The sequence below is a fragment of the Glycine max genome, chromosome 12 (genome assembly GCF_000004515.6).
Source record: "Glycine max cultivar Williams 82 chromosome 12, Glycine_max_v4.0, whole genome shotgun sequence".
NCBI lineage: Eukaryota > Viridiplantae > Streptophyta > Magnoliopsida > Fabales > Fabaceae > Glycine > Glycine max.
In genome coordinates, this window is record NC_038248.2 from 33886111 (window position 1) to 33905129 (window position 19019).

Sequence of the window (19019 nt, forward strand, 5' to 3'; positions counted from 1 at the left end):
AAATTGTCTTTCTGACACGTTTATGAGTTGCTACAGCAGCTGCATTATCTCTAGGAGCATCCATGCTTCCTAGTTCCTACAACCAAAATATTAGCAAATTAAATACAAATATGAATGGCTGCCATGACTGAACAACTAAATTTGATTGCAAAGTACGAAACAATAAACGTAATCATGAATTTACAACTTGTTTTACATGGAAAGAAATTTAGAACAAGTAAACTTGGTAAAAGAACCTGAGACACTAATTGAGATCTGATCCTAAGATAGAAATATATAATATAACAATAGCTATATATAACAACGCGACATTTTGCTTCATGTATAACAATATCACCTTTCTTTACAATTAATTATTTGTACAAGTCAATTTCATTTTTCATTCCCACATTAAGGGGCATGCGTCTGCTCTTTTATGAGTTGGAAATGTCTAGCGTAAGAAGCATTTTGTTGGCATGTTTTCAATTAATTTAAAGGATACGGTTCTTTCATTTCACATACCCAATTTGATTAGCATATTATTAACCATCCATTCCCAGTGGAATCTGAATTGTTGCCTCCATTTTTCTACATTACATATTTTTATTAGTTTTATTAATTATAACTTCCTAAAGCTGAGTTAGAATCTTTCTAACTAGTACCCGTAACAGTTCTTACATCTATCTTAATGTCTTGCTGATATAATGCAACAACTTGTAGACTGCAATTTGTGATACATGAACTACAAAATTTAAGAATGATGTTAAATTGTTTTATCTATGTAAACAGATTTAAGACAAACAGAAAGGACATAGGTGAGATAAAAGGCTAGTAGCCTAGTAGTAGTAGAGAATCCTTCTTCTTCCTTTCTCTCTCTTATTGGCTACCACTTAGCAACTATTGGTGGTCTTCAAGACTCGAGTACTAGGAAACGATGTCGTTTCACATAAAAGTTTAGTTCAAAAGCAAAAAAGATGCGACCACAGTGGGAGTCGAACCCACGACCTTCTGATCCGAAGTCAGACGCGCTAATCCACTGCGCTATGCGGTCTTTCATATGCTATGAATCTTCAAATATTTTTAATATTGTTACTATTTTCTCAATTTATATTGCCCCTTTCTTTTTCTCTGCTTCGAAATTACACTACACATGAATCCACAAGATAACGCTACACATCCATTGTCACCTAAACTGATGTTAATGTTTTTAATATAATCATTCATTAACAACCATGTTATCCATATCATATCATAGTATTTATATTTCTTGTTTACATTTTTCCAATGAACAATCCTTAGAAAGTTTCACCAAACATATGTATACGTCCATCAGTGATGAACTTAGCATTCTCTAATTGTCTTGCATAGCAAAAAGCTAAGGTTACAGAAGGCGAAAAACTCATTACACATTTTTCAACTGAAATTCTTGATCACGGGAGCTATTGTGGTAAATTCTGAACTGTAGCCTGTTATGGTTAATCATGTGGTAAGTGCATCTAGAAGAAAATTGGATCATCCAAGAATTTTATCACCAAAATCAGGAAAAAGTCTTGTAGTTCAATAGACTTGACCCTCTTCAACCTCTTTATCTTTCTTGACATGTCTAATATAGTTTAGCCTATATGAACGGTGTGTTTGGATAACATATAATAATCAATCTTATCCCACAAATCATGGAGATATCATGAAAAAATAGAAACAACTATTTGTTGCTTTGTTTCCACCAAAAAAAAAAATTGATTATTTATCATCATAAAGCTAATCCAAACATTGCAATTGAGTGTTTAGAAATGTGGTGGATCATGTTCTGGTGTGGTAAAATATCATGGTGGAACACCATGATTTTTTTAATTAGCTAACAATCCAAACACACTGTATTTATAGGCTATTTGGTTCTGGAAGACCATCAAGTTGCTCATCCCAAAACTGACATTCGGTAACACCTACCTACATAAACAGAAGTTTTGTGGAATTGCCAGTTATATAAAAAAAAATGAAAACATATACCGTAAACTTATTTTCACTGCTAAAACATTCACATAATCTCTTCTTTTATTTATTTATTTATTCGAGTCATGTGTTATAGGAATTTTAGTTAAACTTTATTTTCAACACATTTGAATTTAGGCAAGATAAAGGGATGTTTGGTTTGGTTATTTTCTATTTTCATTTTCACTGAAAACAGAAAACGGTGATGAAAATGTGTTTGGTTGAATTTTTAAAAACATTTTTAGTGAAAATGAAAATAAGAAATAATCAAAAAATAAAAATAATAAAATCTCGTTTTCAGTTGATAAACCTCAGTCTCATAGACTTCCAAGTAAGACCATTCTTTGAACGTGTTTTATTGCCAACGATTCTCAGTCACTAGCACAAGAATCCACGTGAAATTCTTAGTTCAACCATGTTCAAAAAACAAGACTGCAGCCAGTACTAACTTTACATACCAGATCCAACTTTGTCACAGAACAGTGCAGCTAAAATTGATGGATACACAACGAAAGCTCAATATATCAATATTCCACCAAACGGCAAGGACATGGAATCAGCTTAGAATGTGATTAGTACTTTAATACAAGCCGCCCACATGTCCCAGATTACTATCAGTATCTTCCCTGCAAAAAACAACAAAAACAAGTCATCTTTTCCATTGATTTGAGACAAAGTTTACAATTTTTCCACTAGCAAAGAATACAGAGATATGGACTCATCAATTACAGTTTCACACAAGTATAAAATATTGAACTAAATATTTGATAAAAAAAAAATAGAAGCATCAGTTTTTATCTCTATTCTGACTAATTTGATCCAGAATCAGAAACTTGAATATTTCTACATTTTTAGATCTCTAGTATACCTCTCCAGTAAAAGTGCCTGGGCCAGAAGGTGGATATCTTTGTTGCGATCCTGTCTGTTCTTTGGCAGGATGGTTCCCCAGCTCAGCCTGTTCAAATTCCTCCTTGTATGCTGATTTGAAATCCTGCACATATGATGGGGTAAAAGTATCACCCCTCGCCTCTGAAGCACCATGCCTAGGCACAGGATCTCTTCTTTCTCCTTGTCCCGGTCGTCCAATGTTCTGCTGTGGCATATAATTTCTTCTTTCTCCTTGTCCTGGTGGTCCAAAGCTCTGCTGTTGTGCATATTGTGGTGAAGATGGCCCATATCTTTGCTGTTGGGGATAATTCTGTGATGCTTGATCAAAGTTCTGTTGGGGAGGATAATTTTGCGGTGCCTGACCATAGTTCTGTTGGGGTGGATAATTTTGTGATGCTTGGCCAAAGTTCTGTTGGGGTGGATAATTTTGTGATGCCTGGCCATAGTTCTGTTGGGGTGGATAATTCTGTGATGCCTGGCCATAATTCTGTTGGGGTGGATAATTCTGTGATGCTCGAACAAAGTTCTGTTGGGGCGGATAATTCTGTGATGCTGGACCATAGTTCTGTTGGGGTGGATAATTCTGTGATGCTTGACCAGAGTTCTGTTGGGGTGGATAATTTTGCGAAGGCCCATAGTTCCTTCCACCCCTTGGCATGGGTCCCTGACTATTGTAAGAGGGATTCCCTTGGGGGCTTGGCACTGGATTCTCTTGCCGGTTGTATTGACCAGGACTCCTATTCCAGTCTCGTCTTCCCTGATTCCTCCCAAACTGTACTGGTGGAGGTCGAGGGATAATTGTTCCATTAATGTACTGATCTCCTATTTATCACACATGAAAATTACATTCAGAAACATTCTTGCAATCAAAAGGGTAGCAAATCAATGTAGTGCTGATCATATAGCTAACATTGAAATTGAACTACCAATGAATAGATTCAGTCAACTTATTATAGCATGACCAAACTTCTGAAAAGAAAAAAAAAACTTACCTCCATACTGTTTGTTCACGGGATCAATATAGGAATCTGGTAGCACGAAGATGACTCCGGGAAGACCTATTAAGATGTAGCAAATCCAAGATCAAATTATTTTCTCTGGACTGGGTCATGGAATTTGGAAGTAGGAACAAACAAATACCTTCAAATTTTTTGGACTCTTCTTCAGTCATGACCGCCTGAAAGCCTATGTAAGTTGTTGTGCTGCACGCATATATTTTCTTCTTGGCCTCTTCCAAACTAAAACCACGAATTCAAAGAAAAAGCAGGACTAAGAAACAAGCTGTAATAATTTTGTGCTTAACATAGGAACAGTTATTTGAGAGGAACCTGATGTTGAGACCCTTGGCACAAGTCTCTTCGTAAACGCGAACCATGTCTTCGGGAGAGGGTTTGTTGTCCTTGTCTTTGAATTCCATGACGATGAGCCAGTGGTTGTAGTCGCAGCCCTCGAAGAGAATGGTATCGGGACCAATCTCATCGGGGATGTTGCTCTGCCGCTGCGAGGATCGAAAAGAGAGAAGTGAAATTGAGCTTGACCTGAATGAACGGGGCTGAACCACACCCTTCGGTGACTGCAAACTCCATGAAACACCGCACCGAATGGGGACGGAATACGATGCCGCATGCACAGAGAAAGACTGGGCGACGCCGGAGAGTGCTCTGACGGTGCGGCGGAGGTGAATTAACGACGACGCCATGCGTAGGGTTTTGGGAGATTAGGGTTTTAGGGCCTTTTCGTCTGTTCTGTTCTTCGAGAGAAGTATATGAAGAATATTTTAGGAAGGAAATGAATCAATTGCTACAAATTAGGAATATTATATATATATATATATATATATATATATATATATATATATATATATATATATAAGTAATTATCAATTTGCTACTTATATTGTATTAAAAAATACATCAAATTGATTTCTAAATTTTTAAAAGCTACTATTAGATTTTTCAAGTTATTTAAAATACATCAATTAGGTTCTAAAATTATTTAACATGCATCGAATTATTTTTGTTATTTTATTTAAATAATTTGAGAATTTGGAGCACTTAAAATTTTGAAATCAAATTAGTACAATTTAAATAATATAAAGATCAAATTGATAATTAAGTAAAAAAAAAAAATAGGAATGCAATTAAATAAAAAATAGGAATGCAATTCCACTAGTTTTTTTTTTCTGAATACAATTGCACCTAGGTGAACATAACATGCCCCATCTTTTTTTATTACGAGGATGAATTACTGCATAAATCTATAGTTTTAAAAAAAGATGTTGCATAAATTTGCAATCAATCAATGATTAATATATGTAAACAAAACAAAAATCAATGATTAATATATGTAAAAAAACAAAAATCAATGATTAATAATGTGTCAAAAAAATGTGTTTTTTTTATAAAAAATCAGCAATATATTATATATAATATAAAAGAGTTTGCACCAGGAGTGCTACAGAATAAAAACCAAATATTGGAAAAGGGAACCTACAAAACATGCCCTCAAACATGTTAAACAACCTCAACCCAAACTTATATATTTCCTCAAACACAAAACAACTTCTCATAGTAGGTTCATCGTATCTTTTCGTATACAAATCAACATGATTGCATAAGGGAAGATATGAATCTGTATGAAGAAGCCAATATTAGCACCACAAAGTAATTACTACATAATCGCAATGCCCACATCATACAGTGTGATTAGCAATTATAATTGTATCAAACAATTCCCAGGATTCACCTGCCATTGTTGATAAGAGTACTGGAAGTCCTTTTGATATGCTTTGAGCCTCGTCCATAGTGTGAACATACAAGATTGCCATAATTGTTCCTTGTCCACTTGTTTTCCCTCAAAAATAATTTTCGTTTCTGCATCTCCATATTGTCCAGATGATTGCAGCCCAAGCAACACCCCACCCACCACCTTGAAATTTGTTGTCCCTGCAAACATTATCCATGCTACCAAAAGTGGGCTTGAGCACACTGTGGTAGTGCCAAATTTAAATCAAAGAGCTTATACCATTTTCTCCAAGTTTCGTTTGCAATTGCATGAGAAGAACAAATGTGTAGCCAAATCATCTTCCTCATTACAAAATAGACATGATGAATGTTGACGATCAAGTTGATTTTTTTGTTTTTTGAGATTATCCTCGGTAGGTAATCTATCATAAAATAACCTCCATTGGAAAAGTGTTACTTGTTGTGGTATCTTAATTTGCCACAAACTTTTAAAAATGTCCACCTCAATTGTGTCAAACCTCAAGTTGTACAATACCATGTATGTAGATTTCACTATATACATACTTGAGGAATCCTATACCCAACACCAACTATCATACACTTGCCTTCTAACCGCTATGAAATGCACCGTTCCACTTAAATAATAATATAATATTAAATAACAAAAAGTTAAAATAACACAAGTCACTCCCTTGCAGTTTTAAAAATCCCGAGACCTTTCTCCCCCTTTCCTGAAACTTCTATTTTCTTTTTTGTGCAGCAGCCCACCCCCTCTCTAACCCTATCCCTTCTTCCCCCAAAGACTTAATCCTTCAACCTTTCGCTCATCTCCTCCCATGGTTCCGAAATTAGCAAGCTTTTTACACTTTTGGGTTTTTCCAAGCACGAGAAGGTGATGACGGAAAAAAAGGGAAAACACCACGCAGTTCCTAGGTTTTTCTATTTGATCTCTTTAAGGTAAATGTTTACGATCCATTATGTTAGATGAGTATGTTATAGCACTGATTAGTCATGGGCTGTGAGAAAAAGAGTTAGAAACCAAGTATTAGAGATTATTGTGATTTTTTCAAAACCCTAGGTTTGCAAAAATTGGGGATTTTGTCTAATCCCTTGTTTCATTATTTAAATGCTTAGGTTCTGTGGAAAATACAGTGGTTGACCTTTCTAACAGCGGTAGAAGTCAGTGATTGCGTTATTTAGGTGAGTAGCTAATATACTTAGCGATCTTCTTAAAGTTCATTTATGGAGAAGCAAGTATACTTTCGAACATATATGTTTTTGGTGAGCTTTGAAATTTATTTTGAGATCTTGATAATGTATAAGGATGAATGTTGAACTGCTTGTTTAATTTTATTTATGTTGAGTTCATGAATGATATATGTCGCTTGCTACAACGAAGAGATAATGTAGCCTATGAGATGATTTCTCATAGTATAATGATATATGTTGTTTGCTACAACGAAGAGATAATGTAGCCTATGAGTTGAAATCTCATAGTATAATTATATTTCCGTTTGCTACAACGAAGAGATAATGTAGCCTATGAGATGATTTCTCATAGTATAATGATATATGTCATTTGCTACAACGAAGAGATAATGTAGCCTATGAGTTGAAATCTCATAGTATAATTATATTTCTGTTTGCTACAACGAAGAGATAATGTAGCCTATGAGTTGATTTCTCATAGTATAGTGATATATGCCGTTTGCTACAACGAAGAGATAATGTAGCCTATGAGTTAAATTCTCATAGTATATTTATATGTTCCGTTCGCTGCAACAAAGAGATAATGCAGCCTACGAGCTAAATGCCATAGTTATATAATTACCGTTCACCACAACGAAGAGATAATGTGGTCTATGTGCACATAGTAGAATAAATGCTTGATTATTTAAAGTAATTATGTTGAATACCAAATTATGAGAAGTTCTTAAATGTATATTCTTTGAGTACAGTGATTTCTAAAAGCAAGTTTATTTTCGTTCATTACTTTCAAGAATGTTATTTTAATATCTTTTGGAAATGGAAAGATTCATGTTAAATGGTGCTCTCTTTCATGTCTGCTTAATATATTATGCTCTCACTAAGTCCTTGTGACTTACCCCTTATTTTACTTCTTTTCTCAGATACCCAGTAGTGGAGTAACCGATTTCCTGGGATTTGCTGACACACCCAGGAACTTGATTATCTTTTTTTGGTAGGTCCCCATTGTGTCTGATGGATATTTTGGTTGTAACTCTAGTATAATGCAGCTATAAGGGCCAGGGTAGTAAGAGATTTAGAGAGAATTCTTGTATCTTGGGATGTAAATGATTTTCTCTTGTAGCTATGATGAGAATGAACTTATGATGTTTTGAGGCACTTGGTGATTAGTAATTATAATCCACTTTGTTATTAAATGGATGAGATGAGATACTAGCAGATGGATTTGTCTATATATATATATATATATATACTTTTACAGGTTATGTTGTATATGATAAGCTGACCAGACTAAAGAAGTTATAGTTTGTGCGCCGGTCATGTCCCAAGAGTGGGTCGTGACACTCTACACCCTCCAACAACCTCTCAAACTCAATGACCCTGTCCCTTTCCCAATCAAACCATGGTCTCCTCCAAGAAAACTTCCATTTCCATATCTCATTTTCCCAAGCTCCCAAGTCTCCCACGACTTCATGTTTTTGTTCTGAATTTAAAAACATTCGGGCAAATACATGATTTAAACTCTCCTCCCCCACACCAAGCATCCTCCCAAAAACTAGTGTTTTTCCGATACCCAATTTTCCACTCAACATCAAACCATCTATCATGTTCTCTTCCACACACCAATTTCAAGTCCCTCCACCAAATTGACTCACAAGACTTCACTCCTCCCTCATCTAAACCCTTCAACCCTTCATATTTTGAATCTAGCATCCTCACCCATAAATTGCCCCTACAATGAAACATATTCCATTTTGTAATTAAAGCAACATCGAACAAAGAAATAGAAAAAAATGTGTAATAGAAAACTAAATTCTATTTTTCAACGTTCATTTATTTTTTGCTACATTTTTTTCTTGTTTGATTGGTTTGATCATCCTTGCAAAATCTTATATACCAACTATTAGACTATATGTATACTGTTCATATTCATTGTAATAATTAGCTTGATATTATCCATAATTAGTGTGATACTATGCCAAGTCTTAGGCTAGAATATGTGAATTGGTTTCACCTAAATCAGGAAAGAAGTTATGTTGTACAGGTATATAATCACCTTCAGTGGAATGAAATGGGACGAGGGGGAATTATTCTCCAATATGGTATCAACCCTATAACGATCCCCCACAATCTTCACATACTCTGTTTCTTTTCTCTTCTCCACCGAGCCTATTCCTTCCCTTTTTCAAATGGCTGGCAACGACTCCACATCTAAATCTACTTTCTATCCCACCTTTTCTGTCTCAAACATTAAAAACTACATTCAAATAACCCTAGAAATGGAGAATGTTCATTACGATTCATGGGTAGAATTGTTCCTCAATACGGCCAATGCCTTTGATGTCGCCGATCACATTATTCCACCCAAGGATGCGACTGTTAAGAAAGATGCACAATGGTCCCGACTCGATGCAATCGTGAAACAATGGATTTATAGCACGATATCCATTGATCTCCTACATACGATTCTAAAACTCGGTGCCACCGCTCAAGAAGCATGGAATCGCTTGAAGGACATCTTTCACGACAATAAAAACTCTAGAGCCGTATATCTAGAACAACAATTCTCCCAAATCCACATGGATAATTATCCAAATGCGTCGTCGTATTGCCAAGCATTGAAACTGATAGCCGAACAACTTAGCAATGTTGGGGCTCCGGTCAACGAGGATCGCCTGGTCCTCCGCCTTGTGACAGGTCTCTCAAGTGGGTATGATAGTCTCGCCACCATCATTCAACAATTAGATCCACTGCCATCATTTTACAAAGCGAGATCTATGCTCACACTTGAGGAAACCCGTCGCAATAAGAACACTGGTGCCAAGTCTGCCCTCCTCCACGCACAATCTGATGTTTCTTCTGCCGCTCCAAATCGATCTCCTGATGTTGCACCTTCTCGCTCCAACAACCGCAACACCGACGGTCGTGGAAAGCAATATCGTGGCAAGGGCAATAATAATAACAAAGGTAACTCTTACAAGAATTCCTTTGACAATAACAAAAATAACTCTGGCACAAATAACAGACAAGGAAATCAGCCTACTTCTTGGACATGGGTTCCTTTTACGCCTCCCTCTTGGCCACAACAGCCATCTTGGAACCCACCACCATGTCCATACCCTACCACGGGCTAGGTTCCCTCTGCTACTGGTCATGGTGTTGTTGTTTTGGGACCAAGACCACACGCTTTTCTTGCCCAAAATCAGACTCTTGGTGCACCGCAAGGGGCACTTGTACCCACTGACATCCCAGCCACTATGCAGACCATGTCTCTTCAGCAGCCCGACGACAATTGGTATATGGATACAAGGGCATCCTCCCATATGACGTCGAATACAGGTACCATCTCTTCTTATTTTAATTTGAGCACCAATAATAAAATTATCGTTGGAAATGGTATTGAAATTCCAATTCTTGGCTGTGGAGTGAAACAACTTCAACCTCCCTCGCCGCCCTTACTGTTAAAAAATGTTCTCCATGCCCCACATATTATTAAAAACCTTGTTTCAGTTAGGAAATTCACTTCTGATAATAACATATATGTTGAATTTGACCGTTTTGGATTTACTATGAAGGATATGCAGACGAGGAAGCCACTTATGAGGCGTAATAGTTTGGGTGAGCTCTACCCTCTCCTACCCACGCACCAAATCGAGAGCTCAACACCTCATGCTCTCACTACCATTTCCGCTTCTACTTGGCGCAACCGCTTGGGCCACCCGGGTCCAGCCATTTTTAGTGTTCTTCGTAATAATAACTTTATTTCATGTCGTTCGGTTTCTAAACATTTTTGTCATTCATGTCAGTTGGGTAAACATACAAAATTACCATTTTCTTTATCTACTTCTTCTACATGTTACCCATTTGATATCGTCCACAGTGATTTATGGACCTCACCTGTTGTTAGCGCTATGGGTCATCATTTTTATGTGTTATTTCTTGACGATTTTACTAACTTTCTTTGGACTTTTCCCATCAAACACAAGTCGGAAGTTTTTAATATTTTCACTAAATTTCACACGTTCATTACAACCCAATTTAATTGCCCTATTAAAAATCTTCAATGCGACAACAGTCGTGAGTACGATAATTCACCATTTCATGAATTTTTCAAAAAACACGACATGACGTTTAGATTTTCCTATCCTCACACCTCCCCACAAAATGGAAAAGCCGAACGTAAAATTAGAACACTCAACAACATGATCAGAACCCTCTTGCTTTATGCCAACATCCCCCCTTCACAATGGCACGACGCCCTCTCTATGGCAACCTTTTTACACAATATCCTTCCCAGTAAGTCAAACAAATTTGTGTCTCCCACTTCTTCCCTCTACCTCCGTTACCCGGATTACAATTCACTAAAAACCTTTGGTTGTCTATGCTATCCCCACCTCCCATCATCGACAACTCATAAACTCGATGCACGCTCCACTCCCTGTGTCTTCCTCGGCTACCCGTCGCATCATCGTGGCTTCCTCTGTCTCGACATATCCTCACGTAAGATTATCACGGCCCGTCATGTAACCTTCAATGAATCAATCTTTCCCTTATCACATAACCCCCCTACACTAGCCTCTTCTTACTCCTTTTTAGATAGCGACCCATCCCCGTATATGACACACATTATCAACTCTCCGCTTGCATCTAACGACTAAACAATACCACCTCCTACTTCACCTACTACATCACCCACTACTTCTCCTATGGCTCAACAAGTAACCACACTCGAACCCACACATCAAACTGTGGCCGCATCACCTGTTCCCTCTCCCCCAATGAGAACACGAGCACAACATGACATTCACAAACCCAAATCCATTTTTGACCTCTCCGTTACCACCTCAGTCTCACCAATTCCCAAAAGCCCAATATCCGCACTCCATGATAAGAATTGGAAACAGGCCATGACCAACGAATTTGATGCTCTTATTAAAAATAAGACTTGGGTCTTGGTTACTCGTCCTCCTGATGTTAATATTACTCGGTGTATTTGGCTATTTAAACACAAATATAAATCTAACGGTGATTTGGAGCGGTATAAGGCTCGTCTTGTTGTCAATGGCAGGTCTTAATAGGTGGGTATCGACTATGACGAGACTTTCAGTCCAGTGGTAAAACCAGCTACTATTTGTGTGGTACTAAGCATTGTCGTGTCAAAGAATTGGACCATTCATCAACTTAATGTAAAGAATGCTTTTCTCTATAGGCACCTTTCTGAAACCGTCTACATGCATCAGCCTCCTGGATTTCGTGATCGAAATCATCCGGATCATGTCTGTCTTCTAAAGAAATCCCTATATGGCCTTAAACAAGCCCCAAGAGCATGGTACCAACGGTTTGCATCTTTTCTCTCCACCATCGGATTTGTTAATAGCAAGACCGACCACTCTCTGTTTATCTATACTCATGGTGACGACACATCATATATTCTTCTCTATGTTGATGATATTATTCTTACTACATCCTCACACTCTCTTCGTGACACCATTATTGCTGCTCTTCAGTCTGAATTCTCCATGACGGACCTGGGCCCTTTGAATTACTTCCTAGGAGTGTCGGCTACACGTCATTCTGGTGGGTTATTCTTGCATCAATCCAAGTATGCCGAAGACATAATCTCTTGTGCTAAAATGGTAAATTGTAAATCGGCACTCACACCAGTGGATACCAAATCCAAGTTAAGCGCAACTTCTGGTGAAAAATTTGATGATCCAACACTCTACCGTTCACTTGGCGGTGCTCTCCAATATCTTATATTTACAAGGCCGGACATCTCCTACGCAGTTCAACAAATTTGTCTCTATATGCATGATCCATGAACATCGCATTTTGCAGACCTAAAACGCATTATACGATACATTCAAGGGACAAAAGAATTCGGCCTACATCTCTCACCTTCGACTGTCACCAACCTGAGTGCTTATAGTGACGCCGATTGGGGCGACTATCCTGATACCCGTCGATCTACTTCGGGCTACTGTGTATACTTGGGTGACAATCTCATCTCCTTGGTCCGCCAAACGACAGACAACATTATCCCGCTCTAGCTTAGAGGCCGAGTATCGCGGTGTTGCCAATGTCGTCACTGAGTCCTGCTAGCTTTGAAACCTGCTACTCAAACTTCACTGCCCCATTTCAAAAGCAACTGTGGTCTATTGTGACAACATAAGTGCCATATACCTCTCGGGAAACCCCGTGAATCATCAACGTACCAAACATATCGAGATGGATATTCACTTCGTTCGAGAAAAAGTTGCACTTGGTCAAGTTCATGTTCTGCACGTGCCTACACGATACCAATATGCAGACATCTTTACTAAAGGCCTTCCAAAACCATTGTTCGATGATTTTCGTTCCAGCCTCAGCATCCATCCTCCTCCTACTTCGACTGAGGGGGTGTATTAGACTATATGTATACTGTCCGTATTCATTGTAATAATTAGCTTGATATTATCCATAATTAGTGTGATACTATGCCAAGTCTTAGGCTAGAATATGTGAATTGGTTTCACCTAAATCAGGAAAGAAGTTATGTTGTACAGGTATATAATCACCTTCAGTGGAATGAAATAATACCAACTAATAATATTCACATATCAATACTTTATTAATTTGTCGATATCTCAAATGATAAGATGATTTGAAATGAGAACTCCAAACAAAATATCCTTTGTTTGAACCTTGATATAGTCATAAAAGCTTTATTAATTTAATTCACTAAATCTTTTATATATAAGACTTAATTTCAAACTTTATGTAAAGAAATTTAGCTTAATTAAATAAATATGATGTATGAGTTATTATAAATCTCATGACATTATCTTTTATTCTACGGATATATTTTTTTTTCAAATTTTGTTTTTTATAATTTTATGAATTTTATCTTTTAATTTTTTTCCCGCATTTTGTCCACGATTGATACATGACACTAACATGAACTGCTTGCATGACAAACGAATTAAATCATACTTTATGTCTCCTATTTTCAAATTTTCGTGCATTTTGCTATAAAGTCACTAAGTCATGAATAATTTTATATAATTTAATAAAGGCTAGGTTATACCGAGGCTTTTATCTCATTGTTTGGATTTAATTTAGTTCTTTATCGTTAAAAAAAAGATAATTTGATCTTTTAGCTTTCAAATTTAGTTTGATTTGGTTCTTTCGTCATTTTGAAAATAATGCCTTTAATGTTTTATATTTTAGGACGGTTATAAAATTCAATTTAAAAGTTAAAGAATTAAATTAACTCAAATGTAAAAATTAAAGGATTAAAATAAAACTATGGTATATAAAAACTAAAATGTCTCCTCCACGATATATTTAATCAAATATAAATTTAAATAATTGTAAAATACTAACAATCACCAAATTAAGCCAATAAATACATAAACACCTCGGTAATATAAAAATTCATTTAACATCTTTTTATCTCTTTCTGTTACATGATCAGCTCTCGCATTATTACTTTTTTATTGTTTTTTTCTCCAATGATGTACACTAACTTTCGGTGTCCTTAAAAGAGAGAAAAAAAACTTAAAAGTAATTTTGTTTTTTTTATTCTTCAAAATTCATAATTTTAATTTTTTTTATATTTTAAAATAGAAACATTTAATCTTTATATTTTACAAAATTTATAATTTTAGTTTTTTATTTTAAAATAGGAATAATTATTTAATTATCTGTAAAATCTATAATTTTGATTCTTCTATTAATTTAAAAAGCATTGATTGAGAAGAAATAAAATTAATGTGACTTAAATTTAATGACATATCATGTAATTTTGTTTAATCTCTTAACCATTAACTGAACTAAAATTATGAATTTTAAATTTAAGGAGATTAAATATTTTTATTTTAAAATAAGAGATAAAAATTACAGATTTTAAAAAATAAGAAAATTAAAATTGTGTGTAAAAAAAAATGACATCAACAAAACATTATTCATAGAATAAATATCATCGTATTGTTATAGAGTTAAGTAAAGCATGTCAATTATTTGTTAGTGTGTTTGGATTTTAGCTGGAAACTTACAATTATTTTTATTTTCAAAACAATAAATTCTCATTTTTTATTTTATGTATCAAAATAAGTGATTGAATCAGTGGGTGCAATGCGTGAGTTAAGGTTCAATCTCCCATTTCCTGGATCCCATCTAGCTTGCATTTATGTGGTGAAATCAAAGGACATTAACTTTAAACAACATAAAGGAACTTAACATTCCACTTTAACCCATCAATGAGAATATCATGCAACAAAGCTCCTCTTCTTCCCCTCATGAAACTAATAGTGGACCATTCAACCAATGTGGAGAGGTAAGATTCTTTAATTGCTTTGTTCATTGCAGCCAGTGATTATATCCACTTTCATGATGTTAGCCAGTAATGGACTGGTTTCTCCTGTTACTGAATGACAGTGGTGATATTGATAGAGTACCATTTTGATACAAAGTGATTTCTGCCTTCACAAGAAATTCATTTTAAAAAAATTAGTTTAAGATTGAAAAAATACAAGGTAAACAAACTTCAGGGCATTATCTTCTGTTGAACAAACTGAGATCAAATATTCTTTGCAATACTACAAATCACCCTTCTGAAAATTTTAATAAATGAATGCAGGGCCATGAACCATTTGTTTCGTATGAGGGTCTTGAGCAGCTGCACCGGTTCTTATTTGTTCTCGGGATCACTCATGTTCTGTATAGTTGTCTGGCTGTTGGTTTAGCAATGAGCAAGGTCAGTCATCATAATTTCCACCTTACTATAGGATTATGTACATCATTTCTCCTTGGCACATTTATAAACCCTTGACGTGTTTTATAGAAACTTCAGTACAGGAATATTGACAATTATTAAAGGTGTCAATGTTCTTATAAACCAGTAATGACCATGGATAAACAGTGTCTTTGTTTGAGCCTTTGCTAGTGTACTACAGAGTAGGACAACGAAAGTGATTTTCCTTATAAGGGATCTTTGTTCCAATCACTTGGAGTTGTCTTAGTTGCTGCTGTTTTCTATGTTTGGTTATCTGGTTCATATCCTGTGATAGAGCACCTGAGATTAATTTATGAAATATTTTACTTGACACAATACAGCAATTTGCTTGCATGCCTCTTTTTGCTAAGCAAGCGGGGATTTATTTTCTCTTTGTTGCATGTGTTTGTAGATCTATAGTTGGCGCAGATGGGGAAATCAGGCTGCAATGGCAACCGGTGGAAACTTGCAAGGTAAATACCATAGAATGGTACTGTATTGAACAACGCCTTTGGGAATCTTGTCAATGTATAAACAAATGATTGAGGGGAAAACCCTCCAAGCTTGGTGTTTTTGCTTGTTTCTCAAGTAATAACTTATGCATCATGTATCACAAATCAATAATATGGCCTATACTTTTACTAACTGTTGTTCAACAGGAAAGAAAATCAAGGTGATGAGGCGGCAGACAACATTTGTTTTCCATCACACTTCTCATCCATGGAGCAGGAGTCCAATCCTAAACTGGATGGTAATATATATATCAACACAAATAGAACATCCTTAATTGTTGGTGTGCTTATTTTTACTGAGATGACAATTTTGATAGATCATTCTGCTAGCAATTGAACTATCTAAACATCTTTCGGTTTAAATAGTAACAATTCCAAATGTATGACAAGATAAGGAAATATTCATGGATTGGAAATTATTTTAGCGACTTTTCTCCTTGATTCTAATTTTGCTAAGTATTAACCTTGTTCTTGTTTTGAATGTCTGAATGATGTATTAAAATTTGTGATCTGACCTTGCCAGCTCTGTTTTGTGCGGCAATTTAGAAGCTCTATACAAAAATCAGATTACCTTGCACTCCGCTTAGGTTTCATCACTGTAAGTTTTTTATTTGCTGAGGGATTTAGGATAAAATAATGCATGCCTGGGGATTTGTTTGTCCATTATTATTCCCTGATGGCCTAATCTTTAAATTCTTCTATATTGAAGAAACCTTCTAAATATTAAACGTGGTGGACCGAGCTGTAATTTTTCATTCACAAATAAAAAAAAATCATGTCATTCTTCACGTAAAAGATCTTCATACAATAAGAATGTAAGGATTAACTTGCTTGTCATCTTCCTTACCAGCTTTATTCCACACCACTTCTCTAATTGTTCTCTGCTTTGTAAATTTAAAGGAACACAAATTGCCGTTCTTATAATTTCCATCAATATATGGTTCGAAGCATGGAAGATGAATTTCATGGCATTCTAGGAATAAGGTATGAACCCTTTTGAAATGGGTTTCTCCTTTTAACTGGCGTGTTGCTAACCCATGCAAGTTATTAACAGTAAATTGCTTACTTAACATAAAATGCTCGTGATTAACATAGGGAATGGAGTGAATAGAAATAATGTTTCCTGTGAGAAACTCCAGAGTTATTGTAGAAAATACCAATGTTTTTTTTTCTAATCAAAGGTTTATTAAAAAAAAAACAATGAAAAAACTTAGAGCTGAATAACCTTTTTTCTTTATTTCAATTTTGCAGCTGGCCGCTTTGGATTTATGCCATAGTCTGCATCTTCGTGAACATCCATGGTAACTTCTCTTCAGAATTGAAGTTTTGTATATAGTTAGTGTTTTTGCTTAACTTCCTCGATATTTAAGTTTCTAAATTTGCAGGTCTGAATATATACTTCTGGCTATCATTTATCCCTGCAATTGTATGTATATTCTAATTTGATATTTCAACAAATCAAAATGAAACAGTCCATTGAAAGTTATTTTCCTTAAGGTCTGATTTCTCTACACGTAAAAGCTTGTCATGTTGATAGGGACAAAACTTCAACATTTTGTATCCACTTTAGCACTTGAAATTATGGAGCAGACAGGTCAATCTGCTAGCACACAAGTAAAGCCACGTAATGATCTTTTTTGGTTCAAAAAACCGGATATACTGTTACAGGTGATACAATGTCATATTTCAGGTACAAAATGATAACACTTTATTTGTAGTCGGGTGATGCTGCATGATTGTGTTCTTTGTTCTTATTTTCTCTTCTGTTCATGCAGAATGCCTTTGAAATGGCAACATTTATTTGGACATTGGTAAGAATTCAATTTTTCAAGATGGTATCAGTGGCTTGTATATGACATGCTTATATTAGATGAATTTTCTTAATTTTGTTTGTCTAGTGGGGATTCCAAGAACGATCGTGCTTCATGAGAAACCATTACATGATCATCACACGGTTGGCATGGGTTGGTTTCACCTCTCTTTCAAGAATGCTTTGTTTTAGTTTCTTGACTAATTTTCCAGATTCTCCAACACTTCAATCTACAGGGACTCTTTTTTTTTTTTTTTAACTTGCAGTGCTCTTGTTCAGTTCTGGTGTAGCTATATGACAGTGCCCCTGAATGTAATAGTTTCACAGGTTGGCTTAACTCTCTCTGTTAAGTTATTAAATAAAATATGTATAGTACATATTTTGTATGTGTTTCAACAGAAAAGTGATAGCAGAAATTTTATTTGATCCGGTTTTGATGACTCACTCCAGATGGGATCTCGATGTAAGAAGGCCTTAGTAGCGGAGAGTGTCAGAAAGTCCCTGCATAGTTGGTGTAAAAGAGTAAAACACAAGTCTAAGCATGATTCGTTGCATTCACACACAACAAGATCAGTATGTTCCCTCGAATCAACAATTGATGAGAGGGATGAAATAACAGTAGTATCCGGCACTCTAACTCGAAGCTCGTCCTTAGAGTCTTTGAATCAGATAACAGTGACTGTAGACCAGCTGAACTTAATTTGAGACTTCTAACAACCCAAAAAATTCAACCAAGGTGGCTGAGTATTTGTCTGAATCTGTATATACTAATTCCCCACAACCATCCCACAATGGTGAATGGAGAGGAAGCAAAAGCTATCACTCTTCTTGATTTGTTTCAGAAAACATGATCAATTAATGTTTCATATAACTTCAGAACTAGTTGGAACTTCATAGAGCATAGATGTACAAATCATTCTTAAATGCTCTCAAGCATAGACACATAAGTAGTCGAGAATGAAGAAGCCTCATTGTACCGCAGATACAATTAGATATATCATCTCTTTCCCTCTTTTAAGTGATATAAAGGTTAAGAAATTTTGGCCATACAATTTATCTCGCATTTTGGAATTCTAATCCTCCGCATTATCATCATATTCTATAGCAAGTTAAGAACAGAAATAAGAAGCCACGTA

General features: G+C 35.7%; 2 protein-coding genes and 1 non-coding gene across 3 annotated transcripts; 1 reads left to right on the plus strand and 2 right to left on the minus strand.

Annotated features, from left to right (window-relative positions):
- Positions 1-956: 956 nt before the first annotated feature.
- On the minus strand, positions 957-1030 carry TRNAR-UCG (transfer RNA arginine (anticodon UCG)). The gene has a single exon. It is a non-coding gene; the product is annotated as a tRNA-Arg (tRNA).
- Positions 1031-2293: 1263 nt separating this feature from the next.
- Positions 2294-4662, minus strand: LOC100807195 (multiple organellar RNA editing factor 1, mitochondrial). The gene is made up of 5 exons (XM_006592607.3): positions 4185-4662; positions 3997-4094; positions 3849-3914; positions 2837-3678; positions 2294-2594 (listed from the first exon to the last, which is right to left on the minus strand). The coding sequence occupies exons 1-5, from the start codon at positions 4553-4555 to the stop codon at positions 2583-2585; spliced, it is 1389 nt and encodes a 462-aa protein (XP_006592670.1). The 5' UTR covers positions 4556-4662; the 3' UTR covers positions 2294-2582.
- A 10329-nt stretch (positions 4663-14991) lies between these two features.
- LOC100816786 (MLO-like protein 4) lies at positions 14992-18930 on the plus strand. Its single transcript, XM_026124765.2, is given in 16 exon segments — positions 14992-15123; positions 15427-15543; positions 15974-16034; positions 16221-16312; positions 16597-16671; positions 16974-16987; positions 16989-17057; positions 17325-17374; positions 17459-17493; positions 17595-17751; positions 17835-17884; positions 17972-18033; positions 18144-18210; positions 18334-18582; positions 18584-18658; positions 18660-18930. Coding segments are annotated over 16 exon segments (1314 nt in total). The 5' UTR covers positions 14992-15057; the 3' UTR covers positions 18735-18930.
- The last annotated feature ends 89 nt before the right edge of the window (positions 18931-19019 follow it).

Coding starts and splice junctions, on each gene's coding strand:
- LOC100807195 (XM_006592607.3), bottom strand. CDS start 4,555: ATGGCGTCGTCGTTAATTCACCTCCGCCGCACCGTCAGAGCACTCTCC. Junction 4,095..4,184: donor GCCAAGGGTCTCAACATCAG/GTTCCTCTCAAA, acceptor TCGTGGTTTTAG/TTTGGAAGAGGCCAAGAAGA. Junction 3,679..3,848: donor CGTGAACAAACAGTATGGAG/GTAAGTTTTTTT, acceptor TGTGATAAATAG/GAGATCAGTACATTAATGGA.